The sequence below is a fragment of the Xylaria bambusicola genome, assembly GCF_022495145.1.
Source record: "Xylaria bambusicola strain CBS 139988 unplaced genomic scaffold F5B22scaffold_42, whole genome shotgun sequence".
In the NCBI taxonomy this organism is placed as follows: Eukaryota; Fungi; Ascomycota; class Sordariomycetes; order Xylariales; family Xylariaceae; genus Xylaria; species Xylaria bambusicola.
The window spans coordinates 54,295-78,134 of NW_025953595.1; the positions used below are offsets into that span (position 1 = coordinate 54,295).

A 23,840-nucleotide genomic window follows, 5' to 3' on the forward strand; every position below is an offset into this window, starting at 1 on the left:
TTTCCGTTTCGCCAATCTCTTAATCTACCTACCACCCTCGCCCTTCGCCTCCGCACAAGAGCTGGCTTCCTTCTTTGGCACTCCTCCCGTTTCACGATAGATTCTTTCTTCACCCATCCATCTACCTCTACTTTGACCTTGTCGGCTGTATGCTCCAGCACCGTTCTTTGTCATTTTCGTAGACGCTGTCCAGCCTGCCCAGCACTAGCAGGCCACAATGCCGCTTATTCCATAAGTGTACCCGCCGATCCCGTATATATTGTAAATCCTAGCATACATATACATATATAACTTCTTTGGCCGCCCTCACCCCGACTCCCCTCTGCCCTCCGGCGCATTTCGCCATGGCCCCGACATATATCCAAGTCCCTCAAAGGGAAGAATTACGGACTTCCCTCGACGTGCCTGTTAGATGGGCCACCACAACTCTACGAGTTGGGGGTATGACGTATGAAACCCGGAAGCCCTGAGCATTCCCTCTTTTTCTTGTCGTGCGAAAGTCCGGGAGCTAACAATATGCAGCTGCGGCGCATGTACTTCGTCCGTTGAAGCTGGCTTCAAGGGAGTTCAAGGCGTCGGCAATGTGTCTGTCAGCTTGGTTATGGAGCGCGCCGTAGTCATGCACGACCCCCAACGAATATCCGCCGATCAGGTTAAAGACATCATCGAGGACCGCGGGTTCGAAGCCGAAGTACTTTCCACAGATATACCTTCGCCCATGGCGACACCGAAACACCCCCCTGCACACCATGAAGAAGATGACGGTTCTTTAACCACCGTCACTACCGTTGCGGTCGAAGGTATGACATGTGGAGCTTGCACGTCTGCTGTAGAAGGGGGCTTCGCCGATGTTAGCGGAGTCAAGCATTTCAGCATCTCGTTATTGTCTGAGCGAGCGGTTATAGAGCATGATGCCGCGCTGTTACCCGTTGATAAGATTATCGAGATTATTGAAGATCGAGGGTTTGGTGCTACGTTGGTTGATAGCGAGGAGACGAAACCTAGGAAAGAGGTTGTATCAGACTTCGGCGAAGCTAAATCTCCTTTCGCCACAACCACGGTTGCCATTGAGGGAATGACTTGTGGCGCCTGTACTTCCGCCGTGGAGGGTGGATTTACTGGCCTCGATGGCATTCTACGATTCAATATCAGCTTATTAGCCGAGAGAGCTGTTATAACACACGACCCAGCAAAGGTACCATCAGATAAAATCGCTGAGATTATTGAAGATAGGGGATTTGATGCCAGGATACTCTCAACTGTGCTAGACAGTTCCGACCCAACCACGTCATCTTCCGCCCAATTCAAGATTTACGGGAATCCAGACGCTGCTGCTGCTAAGGGCATTGAAAACGCCCTTCTAGCTCTCCCTGGCGTAGGCTCAGCCAAACTTAGCCTTGCCACGTCAAGGCTTACCGTATCTCATCAACCTGGTATCACTGGTCTGCGTACGATTGTCGAAACGGTTGAAAGTCTAGGCTTCAACGCCTTGGTTGCGGACAACGATGATAATGATGCTCAGCTGGAGTCCTTGGCGAAGACGAGAGAGATTCAAGAGTGGAAGAGAGCCTTCCAAGTCTCACTCACGTTCGCATTACCCGTCTTCTTTATCGGCATGATCTTTCCAATGCTTTTACCTATCCTGGATTTTGGTGGTTTAGAACTTCTTCCCGGCCTTTTCCTCGGCGATGTTATCTGCTTGGTTTTGACGATACCTGTTCAGTTTGGCATTGGAAAGCGCTTTTACAAATCAGCATACAAGTCCGTGAAGCACGGGTCTCCAACTATGGACGTTTTGGTTGTACTGGGCACATCCGCTGCCTTCTTTTTCAGTTTATTTGCTATGCTTGTCTCATTCCTGTTCCCGCCGCACTCTCGACCAAACACTATCTTTGACACCAGCACAATGTTGATCACGTTCATCACATTGGGGCGATTCTTGGAGAATCGAGCAAAAGGACAAACGTCGACAGCTCTTTCGAGACTCATGTCCCTGGCACCATCTATGGCCACTATCTACACAGATCCAATTGCGGCCGCAAAGGCTGCCGAAGCCTGGGACTTACAACCTGCTTCGGGAGAGTCAAAGGGAAATGCGCATGAGGGCAGTGCGACTGAGGAGAAAATAATTCCTACTGAACTCATCTCAGTGGGCGATATTGTTATTATACGGCCTGGGGACAAAATCCCCGCTGATGGGACCATTGTGCAAGGCGAGACCTATGTTGATGAAAGCATGGTCACTGGCGAGGCTATTCCTGTACAGAAGAAGAAGGGCAGCAATGTTATTGGGGGCACAGTAAACGGTCATGGACGCGTAGACTTTCGAGTTACGAGAGCTGGCCGAGACACACAGCTAAGCCAAATCGTCAAGCTGGTTCAGGATGCGCAGACGACTCGAGCACCAATTCAACGACTTGCTGATACTTTGGCCGGCATTTTCGTACCCACTATTCTTATTCTGGGTGGCTTAACTTTTATTACTTGGATGATTCTTAGTCACGTTCTGAAGGACCCGCCCAAGATATTCCTCGAGGAGACGAGCGGTGGTAAGTTCTTTGTGTGTGTCAAACTGTGCATCTCCGTGATAGTTTTTGCTTGTCCTTGTGCCTTAGGCCTGGCCACCCCCACGGCGGTCATGGTTGGTACTGGAGTTGGCGCGGAAAACGGAATACTTGTTAAAGGCGGCGCGGCCCTGGAGATGAGTACCAAGATTACACAAGTTGTCCTCGATAAAACGGGCACCATCACATACGGCAAAATGAGTGTAGCGGTTGCCAAACTACCTTCAGTTTGGCAAGGCGATGGATGGCGTCGACGACTCTGGTGGACTGTTGTGGGTCTGGCCGAGTCCAGCAGTGAGCATCCTATTGGCAAGGCCATCCTTGGGGCAGCTCGCTCGGAGCTTGGACTTGATCACGAAGGCACCATCGAAGGCAGTATCGGCGATTTCAGCGCTGTTGTTGGACGCGGTATCAGTGCGACGGTAGAGCCGGCAACAAGCGCCGAGCGTACACGCTATCGCATTTTGATTGGAAGCGTCCGCTTCCTTAGTGAGAACAGCGTTGATGTACCGGAGGCTGCCGTCGAGGACTCTGAAGAGATTAACACAAAGGCGAACGCTTCTAACAAATCTACCTCGTCTGCTGGAACCACCAACATTTTCATCGCTATCGACGGTACTTACGCCGGTCACCTCTGCTTGGCGGATACCATCAAAGAAGGGGCAACTGTAGCAATTGCTGCTCTGCATCGTATGGGAATAAAGACAGCTATTGTCACGGGCGACCAGCGATCGACTGCTCTCGCAGTGGCGTCTCAAGTTGGCATCGCGGCTGATGACGTCTTTGCTGGTGTATCTCCTGATCAGAAGCAGGAAATCATTCTTCAGCTTAAGGACAAGGGAGAATGCGTTGCTATGGTCGGCGATGGCATCAACGACTCGCCTGCCTTGGCTACAGCTGACGTCGGCATTGCGATGGCAAGCGGAACTGATGTCGCAATGGAAGCGGCCGACGTTGTGTTAATGCGCCCCAACCAATTAATGGATGTCCCCGCGGCACTGTGCCTGGCACGAACCATCTTCACTCGTATCAAGCTCAATCTTGCTTGGGCGTGCGTCTATAACCTAATTGGGTTACCTTTCGCTATGGGCATATTCCTACCTCTTGGATTCCATCTCCACCCCATGGCCGCCGGCGCCGCCATGGCCACGAGCAGTGTTAGTGTTGTTGTCAGCTCCCTACTGCTGAAGTTCTGGAAACGACCTGGCTGGATGGATGAAGCCCTTCTGGCGGAGAAGGGCGGACTCAAGAAGCGTGGACGTGGCTGGGGTTTCGACAGAATTGTTACTAGAGTCCAAGACTTCTTCGGCTCATTGTTTGGAAAGAAGACCAATAGGGACGAAGGCTATGTGCCTTTAGCTACATTAGATCATGCTGACGCATGAGGGCTAACCTGAATATCATGAGGTACGGCGTAATGCGGTTTTGGTATTTTCCCACATTAGGTTTACGTGGGCAGCACATATCCTCTCTTTTTGTACATATGTCATCATACCTTAGATAAGTACTTATTAAAGAATCATATGTAACCCATTTTACGTGTTGTATGCAAGTTTATATACGTAGTATTACAAACATTTACTTGCCGTATAGTCGCTCCATTAGTATTAGATCTTTCGATACGAAATAGGACGGGGCGGGCTTAACTTGGTGAGGCTAATCGGTCTTCCAATAGATCCTTGTTGCGCATTGCGGATGAGTCATGATCGATCATAAGATACCTAGAGCAGGGCTCTGAGTCTGGAAGATATATTCTAAGATTCTGGGACCATGACACTCATACATCGCGCCTTTTCTCTTGTAAATTTATTGAACAAATTATAAATTCTAGGAACTTCGTTAAAGTTTACTCCTCGGGGATGGCTTACACGTAGGTAGTCTGTCTCAACATCGCCAAGCCACTTGCAATCCCTCTACTAGCTGGAGCAATATACGAAATACGTAGCTGCCCAGATTCTCTATACTTTTTACCCGCCGGGGGTTCCCATTCTTTGAGTTTTAAGCACCGACTTACTCTCATTATTTATTATCGTCAGGCACTGTCGCCGCAGTTTCGATATTCCAATAGTTTATATAGTTGCTTCAGATAAAGAAGCCATCGGTCGTCGCCATGGGACTGCATAACACACTCGCGATACCCCGCATGTCGCCCATACCTTCGATATTAGCCAGATTAGGTCCAGACGCACGGAGAAACAGCCTCGTCCTACTCGCTGTCGTCGCACTGCTCCCCGCGACGTACGCGGCGTATGTCCTGCGGCAGGGCGCGACGCGGACGGTTGCCACGGCTCGTATCTCGCCGCCTGAACCGCTGAGAGCCACGGAGGATGATGATGATGATGCGCCGTCTGCTGTACCCTCTGATGTCCATGTTGCGCCGGAGCGGTACGTCGTCGGACGGGAACGCGTTGTTTCCGAAGATGTCCCGCTGAAGAGATTGCTCCCGGGTTTGCGCGAGGGAAAGGGGGAGGGCAAGAGAGGACTTCTGGAAACCTATCTTGGGACTACCATGCGCACGTTCACGTGGACGCCGCAGGCCTTCGTCATGAAAGCGCTCGTCTCGCGACTCCCCGGCGGCGCGGCGCTCGCGGAGACGTTCTCCGCGACGTATCTCGATGCGTGCTGTTTTCAGCCTGGGGATCGGGTCTGCGGGGTGTATGTTGTGCGGGAACGCGTGGCGAGCGAGGGTGGGGAGAGGGTGTTTCTTGATCTCAGCGCGCCTGAGGGGTGGAAAGGCCCTGTTGTCACGGGGGTTTTGGACTGTGGGTATGTCCTTGGGGAAGAGAACGGGGAGAAGGTCGTGAGATTTGTTAATGAGACTGTGCTTTGGAGGACGACGGATGGAAAGCCGACGTTGCTGGAGGGAAAAGTCTCGAGGTGGTTGCATACTGCTATGATCGGGTGGATGATGGTTAGGGGTGTTGAGGCTGTTACTGGGAGGACGAAGGGGGAGATGGAGTAGGGGGCGGATTATTCCGGGGAAGCTGTTTTCTTTTTGTTGTTGATACCCATGAGAGATGGTGAGTGTGGTTTTGAGAGTCAACGTTGAGTTTTGTGATACACCCTTCTCAATACATTCTCCTACAATTTAGAGACCTACTATATCAGCGCAAAGAGCCTTGATACTGTGATGAGCAATTATTTGGAATATGTCATTAGCATTTTGATAAAAGACTATATTCACGCGATAAACAAGCTTTATCTACAACCAAGGCGGTGGTAGGACCAGCTGCTCATCATCTCCTCTCACCTCAACAGTAGCTTCTCTATCTACCTTGGAACGAATATCGCACATGCAACACCTTTTCTTCCTCCGGCTCGGGGTCCCAAAATCCAAGAATATAGCTCTTCCGCACACCGGCAGGTATGAATAACTGTCCCCGGTCAACAAGCGCCGCCAAAGGGATAGTGACATCAGCAACCTCTGCAGCGCCCCAAGCAGTCGCTTCGCCTGCATCACGGGCCTTGACGCCATACTTAGCACTCAATATCACCAGACCATTTCTCGCAGACTCTATTTTCTGCCTGTTCTGCACAGTGGGCGCCATGAGCGTCATCAGCGTGTCGGCTTCGTCCCGACGTTTCTGGATGTACCGGTGATCTAGCAGGGTGGCGAGTCGCTGTTGAAGTCGCTTTTGGCGATGGTAGCGATCCCAAAGCTCCCATAGCGTGAGTCCCGCAAAAGGGAGGATGGCGGTCAGTAGGAGGGTTTTAAAGCGGAGGTTGGATCCTGAGCACAGGTAGAATGGAATGTTGATTCGTCGACCTAAGCGTGACCAGTACAGGGATAAGTATAGGGAGTATTTGTTAAACCCCATCTCGAAGCCGACCTTAGAGAACCGTCCCGCACGCTTGAGACAGCGGAGAGCTAGATAGCCCGGAGTGAACCAGTCTGTGCCTATTTCAGCCTCCATGCGAAGCCGCCGGCTAATGGGATTGGTGGCGTCTGTGGCTAGCAAATCATGAGGTTTTGAGGATATCGAAAGGGGCTGGTAAAGCTCAAGAGCAGAGGGGTCGACATCTCGTGCATATTTGGCCGAGAGCGAGTAGTATCGAGGTTCCGCCACAGCAGCGACAGTCCAAGAACCGTTCTTATCCCTGCCCGATGTGACATCGAAGGCCCGAATGCCCTGGTTGAGACGCTCAGTGGCTATGTAAGATTCGCGATACTCGAAATTGCCACCATGCTTGTAGGCAATCTCTACTCGAGGGGGCCTCAGCGTTGATAGTCTATCGAGAAGGTCGTGGAGCGGCCCAACGCTGAGGTATTTTCGCTTGGCGCTTGCGAAATCGGCAACATAACGACACGTCTCTGCTGCCTGGCTTCGCCAGTCCCCGCTAGCTATATGGACTATCATTTGACCTCTGGCAGTTGGTCGCTCTATAGTAGCTGCCAGCCTGGGATACATTCTCTCTCGTATACTCTGTTCTGATTCTAGTCTCAAAAGGCTTTTGCAGTGATCGAAAGGAAGGGCTACGAATTGGGAGACTCTAATAGAGCCAACTGGATCTGGAAGTATAGTCGACCCGATCTCAACTACCAGTCCATCCTCAGTCGAGCAGTTCTTCGAAGTCAACGTATGCAGCGTGGCTGTTGTATCGCCATGAGATAGGGGTACTGGAATGGTGTGCCGCAGGGTCACGGCGACTAAAGGTCGTATTCGGCCATGCTGTAGCAATGCAAACCGGTCTCGATTTGAAGTGCGAGGGAAGCTGGGTTGGTAAAGATCAAGCCGGGATAGCGCAGACTTATCTTCTTGTAGGAAGCCGTAAACGGATGCCCGAAGAGTCGCAATAGTACCACACATGTGTTTTGTCGTCGAAAATGGCATACCTCCCTTGTCCGTCGCTTTATCGCCGCTTGTAGCGATGTGCTTCAACCGCTGCATTGATCGACGTATTTTCTGGTCGAGCTCACTCAAATGAACAGAAGTCGCATGGCCTACTTCAAAATCAACGAGTTCGAGAAGGGTTTTCCTCCGCTTCGAAATATGTCTCTCATTTCTCAAAGCTTTTTGTACATCAAAGCTAGTACCAAACTCGTTTATACTTGACTCTCCATGGAGAGTGGCGAGACTTGGTGGATTAAGCACTGGGCCATCGTAGTCAAGGCCATCTGTAGCATCCCGATGAATGGGATCTTTATGCGCCTTCTGGCGATGATCAATGAGAATTTCGATAGCTTGTTGTATGATCTTAGAATATGCTTCAGCAGTCTGACGTTGATGTGGAGGCTGCTGCTCCGGATCCAGTAGAGGGTAAAGCCTAAGATAGGCTTGCAGGATGCTTTCAACTGAAGGGTTGCGAGACACACATAAAATATCACAGAAGTCATCAGCGTTAAGGAGAGGCAGTGTGAGATCGGAGTCCGTTATCTCTTCGGCGTTGGGAACAAGAATACTAGCGGTGTCGAGCTCGTCTTTAAGGCGACGTGATCTGACAGTCTCTCGCTCCCATATAGACGACGCATCGTCATATCCGAACTCATACTCACGCCTAGTGGCAGCGAACTGCTCGTTCAGGGAGAAGCGGGAAGCAGTGGATCTCAAAGATGCATAGCTGTTTATCCCTTGGCGCGATTGATATAGTGTAGGTGCCTAAGGGAGATCAGTAACAGATTTTCGCAGAACTGGGAATGTGTTGCTTACTCGATACGCTTCTTGACCTCGAGTTTGTCGACCCGAATGGGTGCTATTCCGTACGCCCCGCGCGGAGGTCGAATCCGCCATGTGCGAGCTGACCTAGCTTAATGAGTATTGTCTGATCTATTCTGGGATAACACGATGGAACAAGGCCCTTGTTCTGGGGTTGTAGACGAGTATCTTGGTAACATGAGGGGATAGGAAGTAGAATAACGACGATAATGATGCGACACAGGGTACATTTGAAACGTACTTAATATATGAAGCCTAGGTATAGCAGGGATGGCCACGAATAAGAACAGCGAGCTTCATGCTGCATAAAGGTGGTGCTGTGTTGTCACATTGGCTAACGCATCTCAGCGAGCTCTGCCAAGAATTCGGCACCTGCACTTCGTTGTCAGCTACGCTACTAGGTTCGCATGTTTAGAAATATCCGACTAGACAAAGGAATCAACTCGAAATATCACATATCTAGAACTTCACTTTAGGCCGTGGTCGTTGATATTGGATTCCGTTCTAGGTATACAGCAAGTAGTACAAGTCATAAAAGCTGAACAAGCCCTGGACGATCATATCGACTTCATTCCTTCCATAAAAACATCTTCAGCGTATTCTCAAAATCATACACAGGTATCGTAGGAGCCTCCGCCATTCACGCTTTTATCAATTGCCTTATTTGCCGCCTCTTCCCCCGGGCTTTTGAAATACTGAGTCGGGTATGGAGTGTCCAGTCGCAGAAACAGCCTCATTGTCTCCGCTTGTACCGATCGGGTTGTCAGCGGCAGTGGCTAATGATGTGTTGCCTAGGTCGTTCTTTGCATCTTGAGGATTGGCCTTCGACGGGATGGTGTTCATCTTTCCGGCATCACCGGGGACTGCGTGCGGTTAGGATCGTTATCCGATTGCAAATAACAAATATACAGAGTACGAGAGCACTGAATACTAATGATTAGAACGAGAAAGATGAGAGCTCACTCTTGGTGCCATCCTTGGCCATGTCGTTAAGGTCACCACCTTGGTGGGCGTCTTGGGACATTTTCAGGGTTGGATATATGTGCGTTGCAAACGAGGTGAATGTTTCCAACAGATAAAACTACTGTTTTCAAGGTATCAATTTGGCTCCTGGCTCACTTAATTGAGAAGAATTGAATGTTGAAATACTATAAGCTGTGAACGTTGTTTTGGGTGCGTGGTCTTATACACCGGCTGTAGAACGACGTCATTGACGTGATGTCACGACTATGTCATGGGCGAGGCAGCGAATCACCACTGATATACTCAAGCATAAAATTAGGTAGTATTGCGGACAAGTACCTCGAGAATTGAGATAATTAGATCTTCTTGACATCTTTCATGGCCGAGACAACTTGCAGGTCAACGGCAGTGGATCACGTCATATGCGCTGGTAACATTTATAACGACGAGCTCTTGTCTACATTCAAACTGAGGCAATCAAGCCGAGTTAACTTTGGCTCACAATTACACAATTATAATAGGCCTATCTTTAGCGTGGATGCGGGATGAATGTCTTTATTTCCCGAACTGTGAGACTATGCGCTTTAGGAAGCCATGATCCTTTAATGCCAATCTCCGTCTACACTACGCATAGAGGGACTCACATTGTACTAAATGATGTCTTAGGTAGTGAGAGGAGTCTAAGTTGAGATGTATGAAATATAAAACCCATGATTTCGATTTTGCAGAATAATGTTCAAGAGTGAATATCCGAGTTTAGGGCGGCCAACTATGATAAGACTTGTCACTTCACATCGGATCACTTATCATCAGTACCAAAGAACTCTTCGTCACCGGAAATAACTGATATAGAAGATGAGGAGAAAATGAGAAAGCATACGAAAAAGAGAATAAAAACGTACAACACCAGGGATTCGCTGGTCGTCACCGACCCAACTACTAATCTGGCGCTCATACCGGCTTATCTATGGGAGAGCGGACGGGATCCCGAGTTTTCCGATGGCTATGGTCGTACGTGACAGAATGTGAGCTTCTAATGTCTTACAAACTACGAGGATGGGAGATAATTGAAAGCAAGGTAGTTGGGGGTTAGCTTGCGGCGTTGGTATTATGAGCCTCGCCTGACTTCGGCCATTCGCCATGCCAAGAGACTGAACATATGACACCTGCTTACTGACCCTCCATATAGTCTCACGAATGGCAAACGGAAGCTCTAGAGAAATGCAGGAATTTGGCACATGGTGCTTTGTGATTTATTCTTGACTTTAAACATAGGGGGTGCCTGTCAACATAGGCAAGAGTGAATTGAAGTGGCGACGGCGGTTATGCTGCAAAGAGATGTCACGATATCCCAACCTCAGGCTATCTGAGTCGTATGCGTAGCATATAACTGGAACAGGAACGAAGTCCGTCACACTCTTAGAACTTGGTCGGGTCGTGGATGGTGCTGTTCCAAGCCCGTTTGTTCCATGACTAGCGGTAACCCCCTTCTCCACGAGCACGGCCATTTCCCTGACATATCTCTTTAGGTAGGGTCCCGTGTTTACGTAGGCTCCGTAGAGCGAGGTAGAGATTCCACAAGGGTCTGGGATCAAAACTCTCTGCATGAGCCCGAAGGGGTCATTAACGAAGTGTCCACGTCGAATCAACTATACTAATAATAATTGCTTGCCCACTTAGCACGTATTGATCATTCTGGCATATTCCGTGTTGTTTCCGCCTTGAGGTGACAATCACGGTGACGTGTGAAAGGGTAACAGCATTTCGGCATGATCAGGGAGCTAGGTGCGAGCTTTCCCTGGTAGCTATATTGTGCACTCACAGTTCCTGATTATACTCATCTACAAAATGTAGGATTGAACGTTCTAGTGACGACCCTTGTGAACCTCCTGGATTTCAGAATAGACTAAGGGTACGCGATCACATACCTTCCTATCTTGTAGTCACGAAATAGTAGAGCCCAAGTCTAGTTGGTTGTAGTATCGCTCCTGATGTTCCTGTTCTACTCCATTGGCTGGCCATCTCGAATCCGTTTGTAGTTTGCTGCGGCTAGCAGCAGCGTATCAGTTTGAGACCCAAGAGAAGACCAAGGACCAGGCAGCAAGAAATTCGCATGTATACAGGCTTTGATTTTCTACTTTTGTGGGAGACAATCTGTGGCGGATTGCAGTGGTGTCTTTGTTGCACGTGAAGACAGATGGTCATACCATGGAGAATGGGCAAGAAGAAGCAGGAAACAACCATTGCCCATGTCGACCCAGGAATCATATCTTTCCATTAGGAATAAGTCGTGTTGCAGACAGCTTAAAATAGTGGTATTCAGCATACTAGATTGCATTTTTCAATACACAAGTTTTCACAATGAACCCTCTCTCTATTGTCGGTCTACTTTGCGTCTACTTCCTGGTGTCACGCCGACTTCGATTCTATAAGTGGCTTCGTTTTCCGAGCTTTACGTCTGTCTCTTTCCCACACGATTTACTAGGAGACCGGGCAATTGCCAACTTTTCCTTTGCTGGCACAACAAATCTGCATAACCGGCTTCAGCTTCGAGCAATCCCGAATACCCGCCTCATCAGAGCATTTCATCTGGAGAACTCATTCACAACCAGTGATGTGTATGTACACCGCAACTTCCTCAAAAAGGCGAGCCAGGCGATACGTCTTATTCAAACGGAAGACTGGGTCAAGCTTGGCACAATAACACAAACGAGCTTGGACTTATGTCTGAAGCATTTCAAGGACGGGCTGCCATACGTGCCTCTAGCATCGTGTAAGTATTATTGAAGCCTTTTTCATTCACTAGACATCTGCGCGCCTGCGCAACCCTAGATACCAACCAAAAACAACTCTGACCAGATGGAAGTGATACGAGTCGTCAGCTTCAGCGTCATGCTGCATGTCTTGTTCGGCGTTGACCCTTTGGAGATCAACCTCGACGAAGCAAGAAAGGCAACAGATGCCATCAATCGCCTTTGGGTCCAGTCCAAGGATAAGGACTTCATTCCATCACTATACGACCGAACGGTGCTCAATAATGCGCTCGAAATACTCTTGCCGGCGGAGTACCCCTGTGAAGCCAGCACTAACCCCTTGAATCTGATTATGCCGGCCTACGAAACGCTGTGGCGTGTCGTACTCCTAACATTCGTGTCGATAGCATACCAGACCGACGATCCAAAAACCACTGAAGAGCTTCAGGAAGCAGTTAGAAATGTGCCGCAGTGCTTTTGCCAGGGAGGCGAGCTTGAGATGAAAGCATTGGCCATAGCAAAGGTTAGTTTCAGTTTCCCCCAATCCAGTATCGGTTCTCTAGGAAGTGTCAGCTTGGTGGTGCTGAAGCTGTGAAGATTTTAAGATGCGACTAACGACGGGTAACAGGAAGGTCTGCGACTATACCCTCCGACAAAGCGCATTTATCGAGCACGCTTATGCGTGTCACCTCGCGGCGAAAAGGACCCTGTGACCGCCGATGTAGAGCGCTGGCACCGGGATTCTAGAGTCTGGGGTGCTACCGCCGGCGTGTTTGATCCACAGCGCTTCCACCCTCGAGGCCATGAAAGAGACCGTGAAGATAATGTGGTTGCGCCAACTGCCAATCTCCAGCCGACTCGTCAAACTCTAGATTACCAGAGGATTGGCTATTTCCCGTTTGGTGTTGGCCGACACATGTGTCCGGCGGCGGCAGGGTTTGGCGAGAGAATCATCACACTTCTCGTTGTTGAGCTCACCCGACGCCTTGGGGACCGACAGACCGGATTGAAGATTTATTTCAACAACACGACGCTCCAGAAAGCTACTCGTACCCTTTTACCTTCCGGTCGAAGCGATATGGAGAATTGGGTGTTGGAGTTGCCTGATACAAGGGCATCCTGATGATTGATCACCCACTGTATACTACTACAGTGTTCGAGGCACGCGTCTGATCACGTAAATTGACGTCTTTTTTTAACTTGTTGGTCGCTTACTAAAGAGAGTAAAAGATAGCGCTATGAACAAGTTGCAGTACACTACAGAGATCATTCAGCTCTTTAGATTAGTTATCAGAAACTTTACTTTGTTTTACTTCTTCATCACTATGGTGTACAACTAAGTCCCGCAACAATTCCAAAGAGGTAGGAGATTAGCAGCACGTAGTATCTTTTAGTAGTGTTTATCCTCCACTGATCACCCCATCACCCCAGTTCCCCGGCCGCTCACCCCGTCCGTCAGCACCATCTGACCATTGCCGTTGTCGTGGGCCAGGATGTATGCAGTGTAGCCGCATCGTGCATGCGCCCTAGCCCAGATCTGGCTCGACAAATGAGAGTAAGGTGCCTATTCAGCCCGGTCTTAAGTACACACCGTCCACTAGAATGGCAGTTGAGCATGGGAATGGTACGAGTATGCTAGGTATTGTGCAGGCCGTACTACCTACGTCGTACTTTAGGTACTTGTCTCAGAATTGTAATTCTCTCCATGCTACTTGTGGACAGGACAGATTGTGGACTACGTGACAACTTACCGGTTGGCTTGGCTGGGACCACAATGTAATCCTGCACTTACTGCAGTAGGGTAGATCAGAGCACGTCATTTGGCAGCCAAAAATCGTCGAGAGGTAGCAAATTAGGCTCGTTAGTAAGTATCGAGGTGCGATCAAGCTTTCTGTACTTACTATACTAGTATAAGGTTTTGCTGTTGACAACAATTGCATATAAACTCAATGCGACCTCGGGCTGTGTCCAGGAGACTCCATCAGTTCGTGATAGTCTCATAGATACCTAGTCGCTGCGACCGCTCGGTGTCTTGCCTACAGAGAGATAGGCAGACCGCTTTTTGTGGATTCAGATATCTTCCGGTCCTCATTCCCACCACCGAGAACATGGAGAACCTAGTCGCGGATGAGAAACCGGGTCTGCGGGAGGGGTCTCTGCGCGGCCCGACTGTCGAGGAAATCATTGCGGACTTGGAGAAAGACGCCGTTATCCCGCCAGATTCGGTCGATATCACCTATGCCCGCAAGGCAGCCGTGCTGAATCGAGCGATTAAGGACATTGGTATGGGCTGGTATCAATGGCAACTGTTTGTCGTCATCGGATTCGGCTGGGCCAGTGATAACCTCTGGCCCGTAGTCACATCCCTAATCCTGGTATGATCACTTGGCGTGATATAGTATTCATACTAACACGATTCATAGACTCCTATCAAGTCCGAGTTCAACCCTCCGAAGCCACCGCTACTGAGCTTGTCCCAAAACATCGGCTTGCTTGCCGGCGCTATATTCTGGGGATTCGGCTGTGACATCTTCGGACGTCGCTGGGCCTTTAACCTGACGCTCGGTCTCACGGCGGTATGGGGCTTGATCGCGGCAAGTGCTCCCAACTTTGCAGCGATAGGGAGCTTCGCGGCTCTTTGGAGTTTCGGGGTCGGTGGCAATCTTCCAGTCGACTCTGCCATCTTCCTAGAGTTTCTCCCTGCCTCGCACCAATATCTACTGACGGTCCTCTCCGTTGACTGGGCCTTGGCTCAGGTGATTGCTAATCTGATCTCTTGGGGTCTGCTGAGCAACTTCACCTGCGACATCACAGACACCAATTGCACACGGTCCAAGAATATCGGATGGCGTTATTTCATGGTCACCGTCGGCGGACTCACTCTTCTCATGTTTATCATCCGGTTCTTTGCCTTCAAGATTTTTGAGTCGCCTAAGTTTCTTATGGGCAAGGGTAAAGACGACGAGGCTGTCCGTATTGTTCACGAAGTCGCCCGACGCAACGGCACCGAGTCTTGGTTAACTATCGAGCATCTTAAGGCGTGTGAACCCGAAGGATACGAACGACGCACCGGTGCAGCCGATGCCATCAAGCGTAAACTCGAAAGTGTCAACCTATCTCATATCCGCGCTCTCTTCGCAACGAAGAAGCTTGGATATAGCACTGGTGCTTTAATGCTTGTGTGGGCGCTGTAAGTCGATCTTATTCAACTTGTCGCAAATTCCTGAAGCGCCCAGTGATACAACACTTCCTCCTTTCCTTGCTTTAAGATCCTAATCGCGCAATTTGAGATATTTCCTTACTGACGATAGTTGTATACAGTATTGGTCTGGCTTTCCCGTTATACCACGCCTACCTTCCATACCTGCAAGCTCTTCGTGGCGCTGACTTTGGTGATGGGTCAACATATCTCACTTATAGAAACAACTTAATTATCGCTGTGAGTGCTCCGAAGTGATACCCTCTAGGCCCCCCCCGGACCACGCTCGACGATTCCGAGAAAAAGAAGCTCGTTATTCCTGGCACTATAATCCGGTAGCACCGTTGCTAACATGACTGTCAAATATAGGTACTAGGCGTTCCCGGCGCGCTAATTGGAGCCGGACTGGCGGAGCTGCCAAACTTTGGAAGAAAGGGAGCACTAAGCGTCAGCACCGTTCTCACGGGCGTTTTCCTATTTGCTAGTACCACGGCGACGAACTCTGTAGCTTTACTAGGCTGGAACTCGGCCTATTCATTCGCGTCAAATATTAGTCAGTAACCTCTCACAGCCCTTGTAGATCTTCAAAAGACCTACCCCGTCAAAACGGAGATTACTAACCCTGAGAACTGCAGTGTACGCCGTGCTCTATGCCTTCACACCGGAAGTATTTCCCACCCAGGACCGAGGAACCGGAAATGCCCTGACGGCCACCTCAAATCGCATATTTGGTATCTTTGCCCCCGTGATTGCTATCTACGGAGATCTTTCCACTTCGGTGCCCGTCTACGTTAGTGGCGCTCTGTTCCTTGTAGCAGGCGCCATTGTCTTGACTCTACCCTTCGAATCGAGAGGGAAAGCAAGTTTATAATCGAATATTATATTCTCAATTATACCTAGAACTCAGCTGGGCTAGAACCTCCAGCCGTTCGAGACATTTATTTACTATTTGCTGAGCGAGTGACTGTGAGTACGCCTCGCCAGTTATGGGAGGCGCGTATACGTACGTCAAAGTTATGGGTTCACATTATTCAATTTCAGGCGAAATAGGATCCTGTTTAAATATAAAGTAGTTGAAGAAGACTCGGGGCCCTAAATGAATATGAGGAATAATATTATATATTGGCGATCGTCATTGTTTGCCAGATTGCTCTCATAATCCTATGTACAGCGAGATATAAAAACATAATGATCTCTGCATTCCAAACCATAGACGCTTAGACAGAAATTACGCCTTATAATGTTGCGTGAAGTCATAGCACACAGAGAACGAAGCCAAAGCCATTTCCTTCTGAGCCTCGGGGTTGCCTTCGGCCGCCTTACAAGCCTGCAGCACGGGGTCCCTCTCCAGTAGGGTGTCAGGATCGCTATCCGAGACGCGGCGGAAGTTGTCACTCGACACCGGGTTGATGACGTTCTTCCACTTATCGATGCGCTTCTCACTGTAGAGATCTAGGATGGACTCGTCTGCCTTCCCGTCCCAGATCCCAGCTAGACAGTCGTATAACCCACCGACGTCGACGAAGCCGCCCGTGATGCCCATACCGCCCCATGGATTGCATAGATGCGCTGCGTCGGCGGCCAACATAATCCGACCGACGCGGAAGGACGGCGCGCAGCGCTGGTGCATCCTGTATGGCGACATCATCACCATCTTGTAGTCACCCGGCTTAGGATGACCCGGCAACATCATCTCGTATTTCCACGCCTGCCGCTCCTTCATCTCCTCCCACGACAGCCCAGGGCTTTCACCGTAAGTTACTCGGTAGAGACCATCAGGGGTAATTCTAGCGGCCATCTACGCCAGAAATCAAGCATCAGACCCGAGCACATGAGTGTCGCCTCTCAGGAGTTGCAAAACTTACAAAGAAGTGCTCCGGATGTAGCGTGAAGCTTGAGTCTTGCCAGCCGAACTTGGAGAAATCATAATATACCTAAAAGCGGATTAGTATAGATCCCAAGCCGCTCCCTGTGCAGCCGCCCCTTCTGTTATCCTTTTCTATCTCTGATTGTCCGGATAGTTAGATGCAGTGCTGCATTCCAACTTACATTCGTAGCAACAATTTGCCTCTCCCACGTAAAGCCGGGGAACTCGTCTCCAAACAGTGATTTCCGCACCTGGCTACCCGCGCCGTCACACCCAACAATGTAATCGCCGTAGAACTTCTTCGGGCCCTCCGGGGTGTCGACATCGATCCACGCCTGCGTATCGTCCTGGCCTGTACCAGTAACCTTGTGCTTCCAGTGTATCGTGCCATTATACTTGGTGAGGAACTCCTCGAGCATGAGCTCATCCAGCTGGTCCAGAACAAGACACGCCATGCGCATGTCCTCGCCGTTCACGTCGGCCATCGACGATCCATCCATACCGGTGATAACGGAGTGATCACCCCACCGGCGCCAGCTGACCGATGTCGGGCTCATGCCCCGCCGACGGATCTCGTCAATAATACCAGCGCGCCGCAACTCCGGAACCGCGGAGGATCCGTAGATTGCGGCGCGAGGCTGCTTGTCAAGCTCGTGCGAGGCCTCGAAGATCTCCACGGCAATCCCATGTTTAGACAAGAGGAGAGCAAGGAGGAGTCCTGACGGGCCAGCGCCGACAATGAGAACCTGGGGAGTGTCAGCAGCTATCCGGACGACTAACAAGTCTTTACTCATATAAGTAGACCCTACTTGTAGTCTATGTAGAAGCTCAGCTTACCTTATTGAATGGACGCGCCATGATAATACGAGTTTCTTCTTTAAACCAGCCTTAGAAACGAGGAGACTGGAAATGAGAAGAAGAAAACAGATTCATGATATTCCCGTTCGGCGATAAAATAGATTATCCCACGGTTAATTAAGGCATTATTGGAAACTGCCTGGTCCCCGTGTATCTGGATCTCTCCCACCTCCTCCTACCCTACCCCTACTTCCTACTACCGTGACTCCACTGCCGAGCGCAAAGCGTGCTTAGCTAGACCACAGCCGAGAAATTTCCCCGCAGTGGTGAGAGAACTACGCATACCTACGTATCTGAGTAAGCAGGAAAGGAGTTCATTTTCCAGTCGTGGAAGCTCGGTTTTTACTTTGACGTTTTATCTGCCAGCTGCATTTGGTTTAGGCATCGGAGGTTCGCGGTGATGGGTCTCCTATCTATGTTAACCATCTTTGATGCCGCTGTCTATCGAAACATCCTTCTGGGCCATTGTCTGATATAAATTACAAACCACGACTAAAAATAAAGATGTTTCAAAGGATCAAATATTGAAATATGTGCTAATATACCTAAGTCCCGCACATAATTGGATACTTACGTGAATAAAGAAACAGGCGTTGAGATGTAATAGCGACCAGGTTCCTAATCACTGTACTTTAACAACAACCTTTCCAAAGTGTCCACCACTGGACAAATACTTCAGCGCCTCGTCCGCCTTCTCAAACTCGAAAGTGCGATCGACAACAGGCCTGATCTTCTCGCGCTCATACACGCGCAACATCTCCTCGAAGCGGTCCTTAGGGCCATTTATAATACCCTTGAACGTGACATTGCGAATCAGCGCAAGCACATTAGCATTGATTCTGTTGCCGGCCTCGTCTTCTTTGCCGGAGAGATATCCGATCGCACTAATGAGTCCGCCAAAGGCGACGCACCGAAACGATTTGCTAAGCGTCTGCGCGCCGCCGCACTCGAGCACGACGTCTGCGCCGCGACCCTTCGTGATCTCGAGGACCGTGTCGTCCCAATTCGGCGTCGTCTTGTAGTTGATGGTGTGGTCGGCTCCCAGGCTCTTTGCGAGTTCTAACTTCTTGTCTGAGGACGATGTGATGATTGCTGTTTTGCTTTGGTTTTAGTGCCTCATATCGCAGACAGAGCTCTATATTAGAGGGGAATATGGGATAGGGGAAATTAGAATACATGGAAATTAACATAATAGAGAAAAGGGTAGGTAACATACTCGTCAATCCCAACACTTTCGCGGTCTGCAGTCCCGAAATTGCTACACCGCCCGTTCCCTGAAGCAAGACGACTTTATCTTTGCCTCGAAGTGGCTGGCCCATGGGCTGAAACGAGTTGATGCCCATCCATGCCGTGACGGCCGCAATGGGCAAGCAAGCGGCTTCATCGTCAGTGAGGTAGTCAGGGACTTTGACGAGGCCGTAGGCAGGGAAGACGCGGTATTGCGTCAGACAGCCATTAAGCGGTAATCCCAAGCCAGATGCCTATATATATAACGATTCCAGATCAGTCAGTCAGTGAGTTTTGCTCAGTCTATAGACGTAATTTTGGCACCAAGTTGGGACGCAAAAGGAGACAGCCTCTCCGTGTGAATGTCCCCTTGGTCCAAATCTTATGAACAGCAGAGTTACTCACCATGTCCTTTTCAACGACCTGGCCAGTCTGATGCGTCTGGTTGAAGATAGAAGCGACGCGGTCGCCCTCGCGGAGTCCAGACTGAGTTGCGCCCGGGCCGACCTTCACGATCAATCCGCAGCAGTCGGACGTCGGCACAATCTCTTCGTCATTGCCGATGCTCCTGTGGTGACTATAAAGACCCATACACACTACATCAAGGATATTCTCAGTCTCCCTGTGTCTTCCTATGTTAACACGCTCATGGTGAGGACATACCTTCGGTATCCCGATAATTCAACGACACCCTTTGGATCTTGACGAGTACCTCGCCCTCTTTCAACCCAGATGGCTCAGGGACATCTACGACTGTGAAGCATGGAGTTAGTGCTCACGTTCTGATCAGGCTTAACCCACATACATTTGGAACAATATGCATGGTTCTGAAATGTACATCTAGAGCCGCGAATGGATTTAAGAATATAAGCATATAAGGGGGGTTTGGGGTTTGTTCAAAATCAAGCAAAGCGGTGAGACAGGCCAGAGTACTTTACTTACACCGGAGCTTGTCGAGGCCATCCTGGTTGGTAACCCACTGCTTCATGGCCCCTTACAATCTCGTTCCAAATCCTTAAAAAATTAGACGGTCGAGGCGCAATTCGAAGCGCTTTAAAAAAAAAAAAAAAAAAGAATGCAGCTAGAATTCCACAGATAGCTTAACGTGACATATCAGATGTGTACGTAGATCTGCCAATTCGGAATGAGGAGAAATCGGATGAAATACTGTGAAGTATAGTGGAGCTCGAAATCGTCATGAGGACGTGCCGTCATGAGGCGGTCCGACCCCGGACGGACAAGCCAACTTAGGGTCAATCTCCGGTATGACTTCACTATCTACTTAGGTTATAGAAAGAATTGGAGAAGTTATAGTCATCTAATGAGTCTAAAATGCTAACCCCCTAGTCTTAGATTTAGGCCCATTCTAGGGGTACGCCAAACGAGCGAGAATGCCTTCACTCAAAAAAAGTACATAAAAGGTCAGTCACTGTACAAGTTTCTTATCATAAATCATATCCTAGCCTTTCAAATGCTGTGCGAGTATGTACATGTATGCAAAAATTGCACGTAATAATGCTCATTTCCAAATGGGGGTTGTGCATCATCTATCTCAAAACGCGCCTAGATGGGGTATAAATCTTCCAGTTCAGGCCTTCCCATGAGCCAAAAATACCAACCGCGACAATGATAGATGAGCCGTAACTAGAGATCCCACATGTATCTTCATCGTCTCTTAACGTAGCTCGCCCGGCCCCTTTTCCACGACAAAACCGACCGGACGCCTAGCGCGACGATTACGCGCGCCGCGAGGGGGTATAATGCTCATGCTTTTTATGTCTATGCCTGATATCCTAGCGATCCTTTCATCATATCCCCATCGTGTGACGCCGCCCCCTTTGGTCCAACCCTCAAGGTTGCGGCACTGGCTCACATCGATCCAGGTTAATCGACCGCAGCCCTCCAGGACGCTTTCGACGCCGGACGCAGTGACTCGTACACACCCCCTAACACTCAACCGTTCGAGGTCGTTTAAATGTAGAGAAATACAGGCAAGACTGCTATCACTAACGGCACTACCGCAAAAAGCCATTTTGAGCTCTTGCAGGCGCGGTAGCCCGAGAGCGACCACTTCCGTAGCAGTATCTGACAGCGCGCAACAGAAAGACAAATCAAGGTGAGTGAGAGATTTAGCGGCGTTGACAAGTGCGACGATGGCGTTGTCAGATAGATAAGTGCAGTCGGCAAGGCATAAATGCGATAAGTTGACGAAGCGGAAAGCCGCCCATGACTGAAAGCCCGCGTCAGTAATTGATGTACAGCGCGTGAGTGAAAGAGATTGCAGGCGATTCGAGGCGTGGGCAGCCATGTGAGCCATGGAACGATCTGTGATATGTTTGCAGTATGAGAGATTGAGTCTCTTGAGCTGAGGACAACCAATGACGGTTCCTGGGGGAGGTAATGTCACGGCGTGTGCCTGTTGTCGCTGATTTCTTAGACGCGCCGCTGAGCTTGAGATGATCACTTGCTTCTGAGGAGGATGATCAGGCACGACCCAGCCCACTACGCGGGCCAAAAGGTTGTCGCCCACTTTCCGACAGTTACTCCAGTCAACTTCTTCTAAGCTCTTGGCGTGGTCACTCATTTCGAGGATCTGGTTGGCGGAAACCTCCCAGACAGACTTCATCTTCCAAACCTTGACATTCCGACCACAAAGCCTCCAGAACGACGAAAATCCTTCATCTGTAATGTGGAAGCAATTGCTAACATCAACCGAGACAGGTCTATGGCCAAGGAACGGTGCTAGCCGCTTAACCAAGATATCATCAGTAACCCGACGATTGTAAACAGACAAATCCACATTGTGACAGAGTTTGAGTGAAGTGGATAGGACTTTGAGCCAGTGAGTAGACAATCCCCTCAGACGAAATAAGTCCACGGCGTTCAGATGCTGGAAGATAGCTATCAATATATCATCAGGGAGAGACCTTTTCCCTTCACCTTTATCTTTGAGAGTTGTAGGCTTAGTTGAAAGCCGTGCTTTCTTTGTGGGGCCCTCGGAAACAGGAGATGACATGGACGGCAACGCAAATTTAATCGGTGTAGTTGTGTCGATCATGCGCGGACGTCCCCCATTAGTAGAAGGGGTGCCAGGAGAGTCACTAGGGGGCGTAGGCGGGGCAAGAGATGCTCGCCGACGATTCCTCAGATTCTCCATATCGACACTGAGATACGGGTCTGGATCTTTAGGTATTAATTGTTTAGACTCATCCTTCACAGGGGAAGCAGGCTTTGAAGGAGTCGTAAAGATGACCTGGGGGTTTGCCTGTACTGGCGTCACTGGTGCAGAGTCCCCTGCCGTACTCTCAGCGTCGGTCATGTCGATGTCTTCATTGTCGTCTTTTCTGATTCTATTTCTTGCCGTCTCCTCGACCTGCTCCCTCAGGCTACTTGGACATGTCCTCCACAGCTCATCTAGGGCTTCACCAGGAATCATTAAGCACTCGACTACGGTAATTGACCTGACTGTTGCGGTTCGCTTCTGAGACAGGCCAAGACTGGCAACTTCGCCAAAGTACTGGCCCTGTTTTAGTCGTGGCCTGATAAGAGATGACCGTTTCGATCTTTTCGGTACCTGGCCGTCTGGTGGTTCATGTATCACCTCTGCCTCGCCTCGTACTATAAAATAGATTTCGTTTCCTAACGTCCCTTGTCGAATTATGTCCGTAAAAGGGGCATACGTCTTTGGCTGAGCGCTCAGTCCCAATTGGTGGAGAATATCTGGTGGCAGCGCGGAAAATAGAGGAAGCTCCTTGAGGGTCTGTCTCACATTTACCTCACCGCTACCAAGGGCGCTACCTGCTGCTGGATCTTCAAGTGCCCCCGGACTGGGCGACTTCCTCTTCTTGTTATTCACCGCAGCACCGTCTTTAATGACACCTTCTTCGCCAGTCGCAACTTCACCGGGAATGGCTTCTCTTGCGGTATTCTGGCGGTTGTCGAGTTTAAGCCCACGGCCGCTTTCCTGACGCTTCTTAGCTGTAATTGCCAGTCGTTCATGGGCCTCGTGACGGATCGCCTTATCCATATCAGGAAATTTAGGAAGCTCGAGCTGAAGATCTTCCTTTTTAAGGACGAGAAGAAGACACTTGGTCCTGGCAATTATCGTGGCTGTCCTGGGTACATTCATCAGGACGCCGATCTCGCCGAAGAAAGATCCCGGCTTGAGCTCAGCATAAATGGCTTCTCCATCTCGAGAAGTGACAGCGACAACCCCACGAACAAGCCAGTACATAGCTTTTGCTTCGTCTCCCTCGGTTAGAATATGATCGTGAGCCGCGTGAACCTGAGGTCGTAAATATTTTCCAATCGCTACCAAGAAGTCATCAGAAGCTGACATGAAGAGGGGAAACGATCTCATGCGGTCCACTAAATCTAGCGGCATATCTGGGAAAGTTGATGCTGTGAGCGGAGAGGGGCGTATGGGCCGTGTCGGGTTTGTCTCAATATTGAATGACCTGATTAAGGATGCCGAATCCGCCAGCTGGCCATTGGCGGGATGGTGTGCCAAAGCCCTATAGGGCGATGGGGGAGTCCTTGCGCGCCTCATGTTGCCCACCAGCCCCTCATAGGCAATCCTGCTATGGAGTTCTCAATAACAAAACGTTTAAAGCTCAGTCCCGGTTACTTCAGTAACTCCTATCACAAATGGGCAGTGTATTTATCCGCGAATTGGAGACGGCCAATGGATGTAGCTCGGACAGACAATGGATCATGCTATACCCTACGGCGATCTTTAATCCGCCCACTAGCGAT

The 23,840-nt window shown here is 49.8% G+C and overlaps 8 protein-coding genes across 8 annotated transcripts; 4 read left to right on the forward strand and 4 right to left on the reverse strand.

Moving 5' to 3' along the window:
• The first annotated feature begins 154 nt into the window (after positions 1-154).
• Positions 155-4,124, forward strand: F5B22DRAFT_369704 (heavy metal translocatin). The gene is made up of 2 exons (XM_047971152.1): positions 155-448; positions 523-4,124. The coding sequence occupies exons 1-2, from the start codon at positions 345-347 to the stop codon at positions 3,947-3,949; spliced, it is 3,531 nt and encodes a 1,176-aa protein (XP_047828022.1). The 5' UTR covers positions 155-344; the 3' UTR covers positions 3,950-4,124.
• A 182-nt stretch (positions 4,125-4,306) lies between these two features.
• Positions 4,307-5,719, forward strand: F5B22DRAFT_618286 (uncharacterized protein). The gene has a single exon (XM_047975682.1). It carries the CDS (start codon positions 4,675-4,677, stop codon positions 5,524-5,526), a length of 852 nt encoding a protein of 283 aa, XP_047828023.1. The 5' UTR covers positions 4,307-4,674; the 3' UTR covers positions 5,527-5,719.
• Positions 5,679-8,466, reverse strand: F5B22DRAFT_369726 (uncharacterized protein). The gene is made up of 2 exons (XM_047971153.1): positions 8,213-8,466; positions 5,679-8,161 (listed from the first exon to the last, which is right to left on the reverse strand). Exons 1-2 carry the CDS (start codon positions 8,291-8,293, stop codon positions 5,831-5,833), a joined length of 2,412 nt encoding a protein of 803 aa, XP_047828024.1. The 5' UTR covers positions 8,294-8,466; the 3' UTR covers positions 5,679-5,830.
• Positions 8,467-8,646: 180 nt separating this feature from the next.
• F5B22DRAFT_618288 (uncharacterized protein) lies at positions 8,647-9,533 on the reverse strand. The gene has a single exon (XM_047975683.1). The coding sequence runs from the start codon at positions 9,059-9,061 to the stop codon at positions 8,879-8,881; it is 183 nt and encodes a 60-aa protein (XP_047828025.1). The 5' UTR covers positions 9,062-9,533; the 3' UTR covers positions 8,647-8,878.
• Positions 9,534-11,542: 2,009 nt separating this feature from the next.
• On the forward strand, positions 11,543-13,057 carry F5B22DRAFT_638252 (cytochrome P450; the record flags this gene model as incomplete). Its single annotated transcript, XM_047977559.1, has 4 exons — positions 11,543-11,564; positions 11,667-11,954; positions 12,048-12,457; positions 12,563-13,057. 4 exons carry the CDS (start codon positions 11,543-11,545, stop codon positions 13,055-13,057), a joined length of 1,215 nt encoding a protein of 404 aa, XP_047828026.1.
• Positions 13,058-13,808: 751 nt separating this feature from the next.
• On the forward strand, positions 13,809-16,183 carry F5B22DRAFT_369779 (major facilitator superfamily domain-containing protein). Its single transcript, XM_047971155.1, has 5 exons — positions 13,809-14,309; positions 14,358-15,124; positions 15,256-15,373; positions 15,503-15,686; positions 15,769-16,183. Exons 1-5 carry the CDS (start codon positions 14,043-14,045, stop codon positions 16,002-16,004), a joined length of 1,572 nt encoding a protein of 523 aa, XP_047828027.1. The 5' UTR covers positions 13,809-14,042; the 3' UTR covers positions 16,005-16,183.
• F5B22DRAFT_369772 (FAD binding domain-containing protein) lies at positions 15,922-18,234 on the reverse strand. The gene is made up of 4 exons (XM_047971154.1): positions 17,838-18,234; positions 17,183-17,746; positions 16,999-17,067; positions 15,922-16,931 (listed from the first exon to the last, which is right to left on the reverse strand). The coding sequence occupies exons 1-4, from the start codon at positions 17,856-17,858 to the stop codon at positions 16,362-16,364; spliced, it is 1,224 nt and encodes a 407-aa protein (XP_047828028.1). The 5' UTR covers positions 17,859-18,234; the 3' UTR covers positions 15,922-16,361.
• A 246-nt stretch (positions 18,235-18,480) lies between these two features.
• On the reverse strand, positions 18,481-23,634 carry F5B22DRAFT_638255 (uncharacterized protein; the record flags this gene model as incomplete). The annotated part of the gene is made up of 11 exons (XM_047977560.1): positions 18,481-18,950; positions 19,075-19,339; positions 19,491-19,681; positions 19,749-19,838; positions 20,028-20,078; positions 20,766-22,929; positions 22,963-23,063; positions 23,097-23,172; positions 23,209-23,253; positions 23,290-23,370; positions 23,401-23,634. The coding sequence occupies 11 exons, from the start codon at positions 23,632-23,634 to the stop codon at positions 18,481-18,483; spliced, it is 3,768 nt and encodes a 1,255-aa protein (XP_047828029.1).
• Between the last annotated feature and the right edge of the window lie 206 nt (positions 23,635-23,840).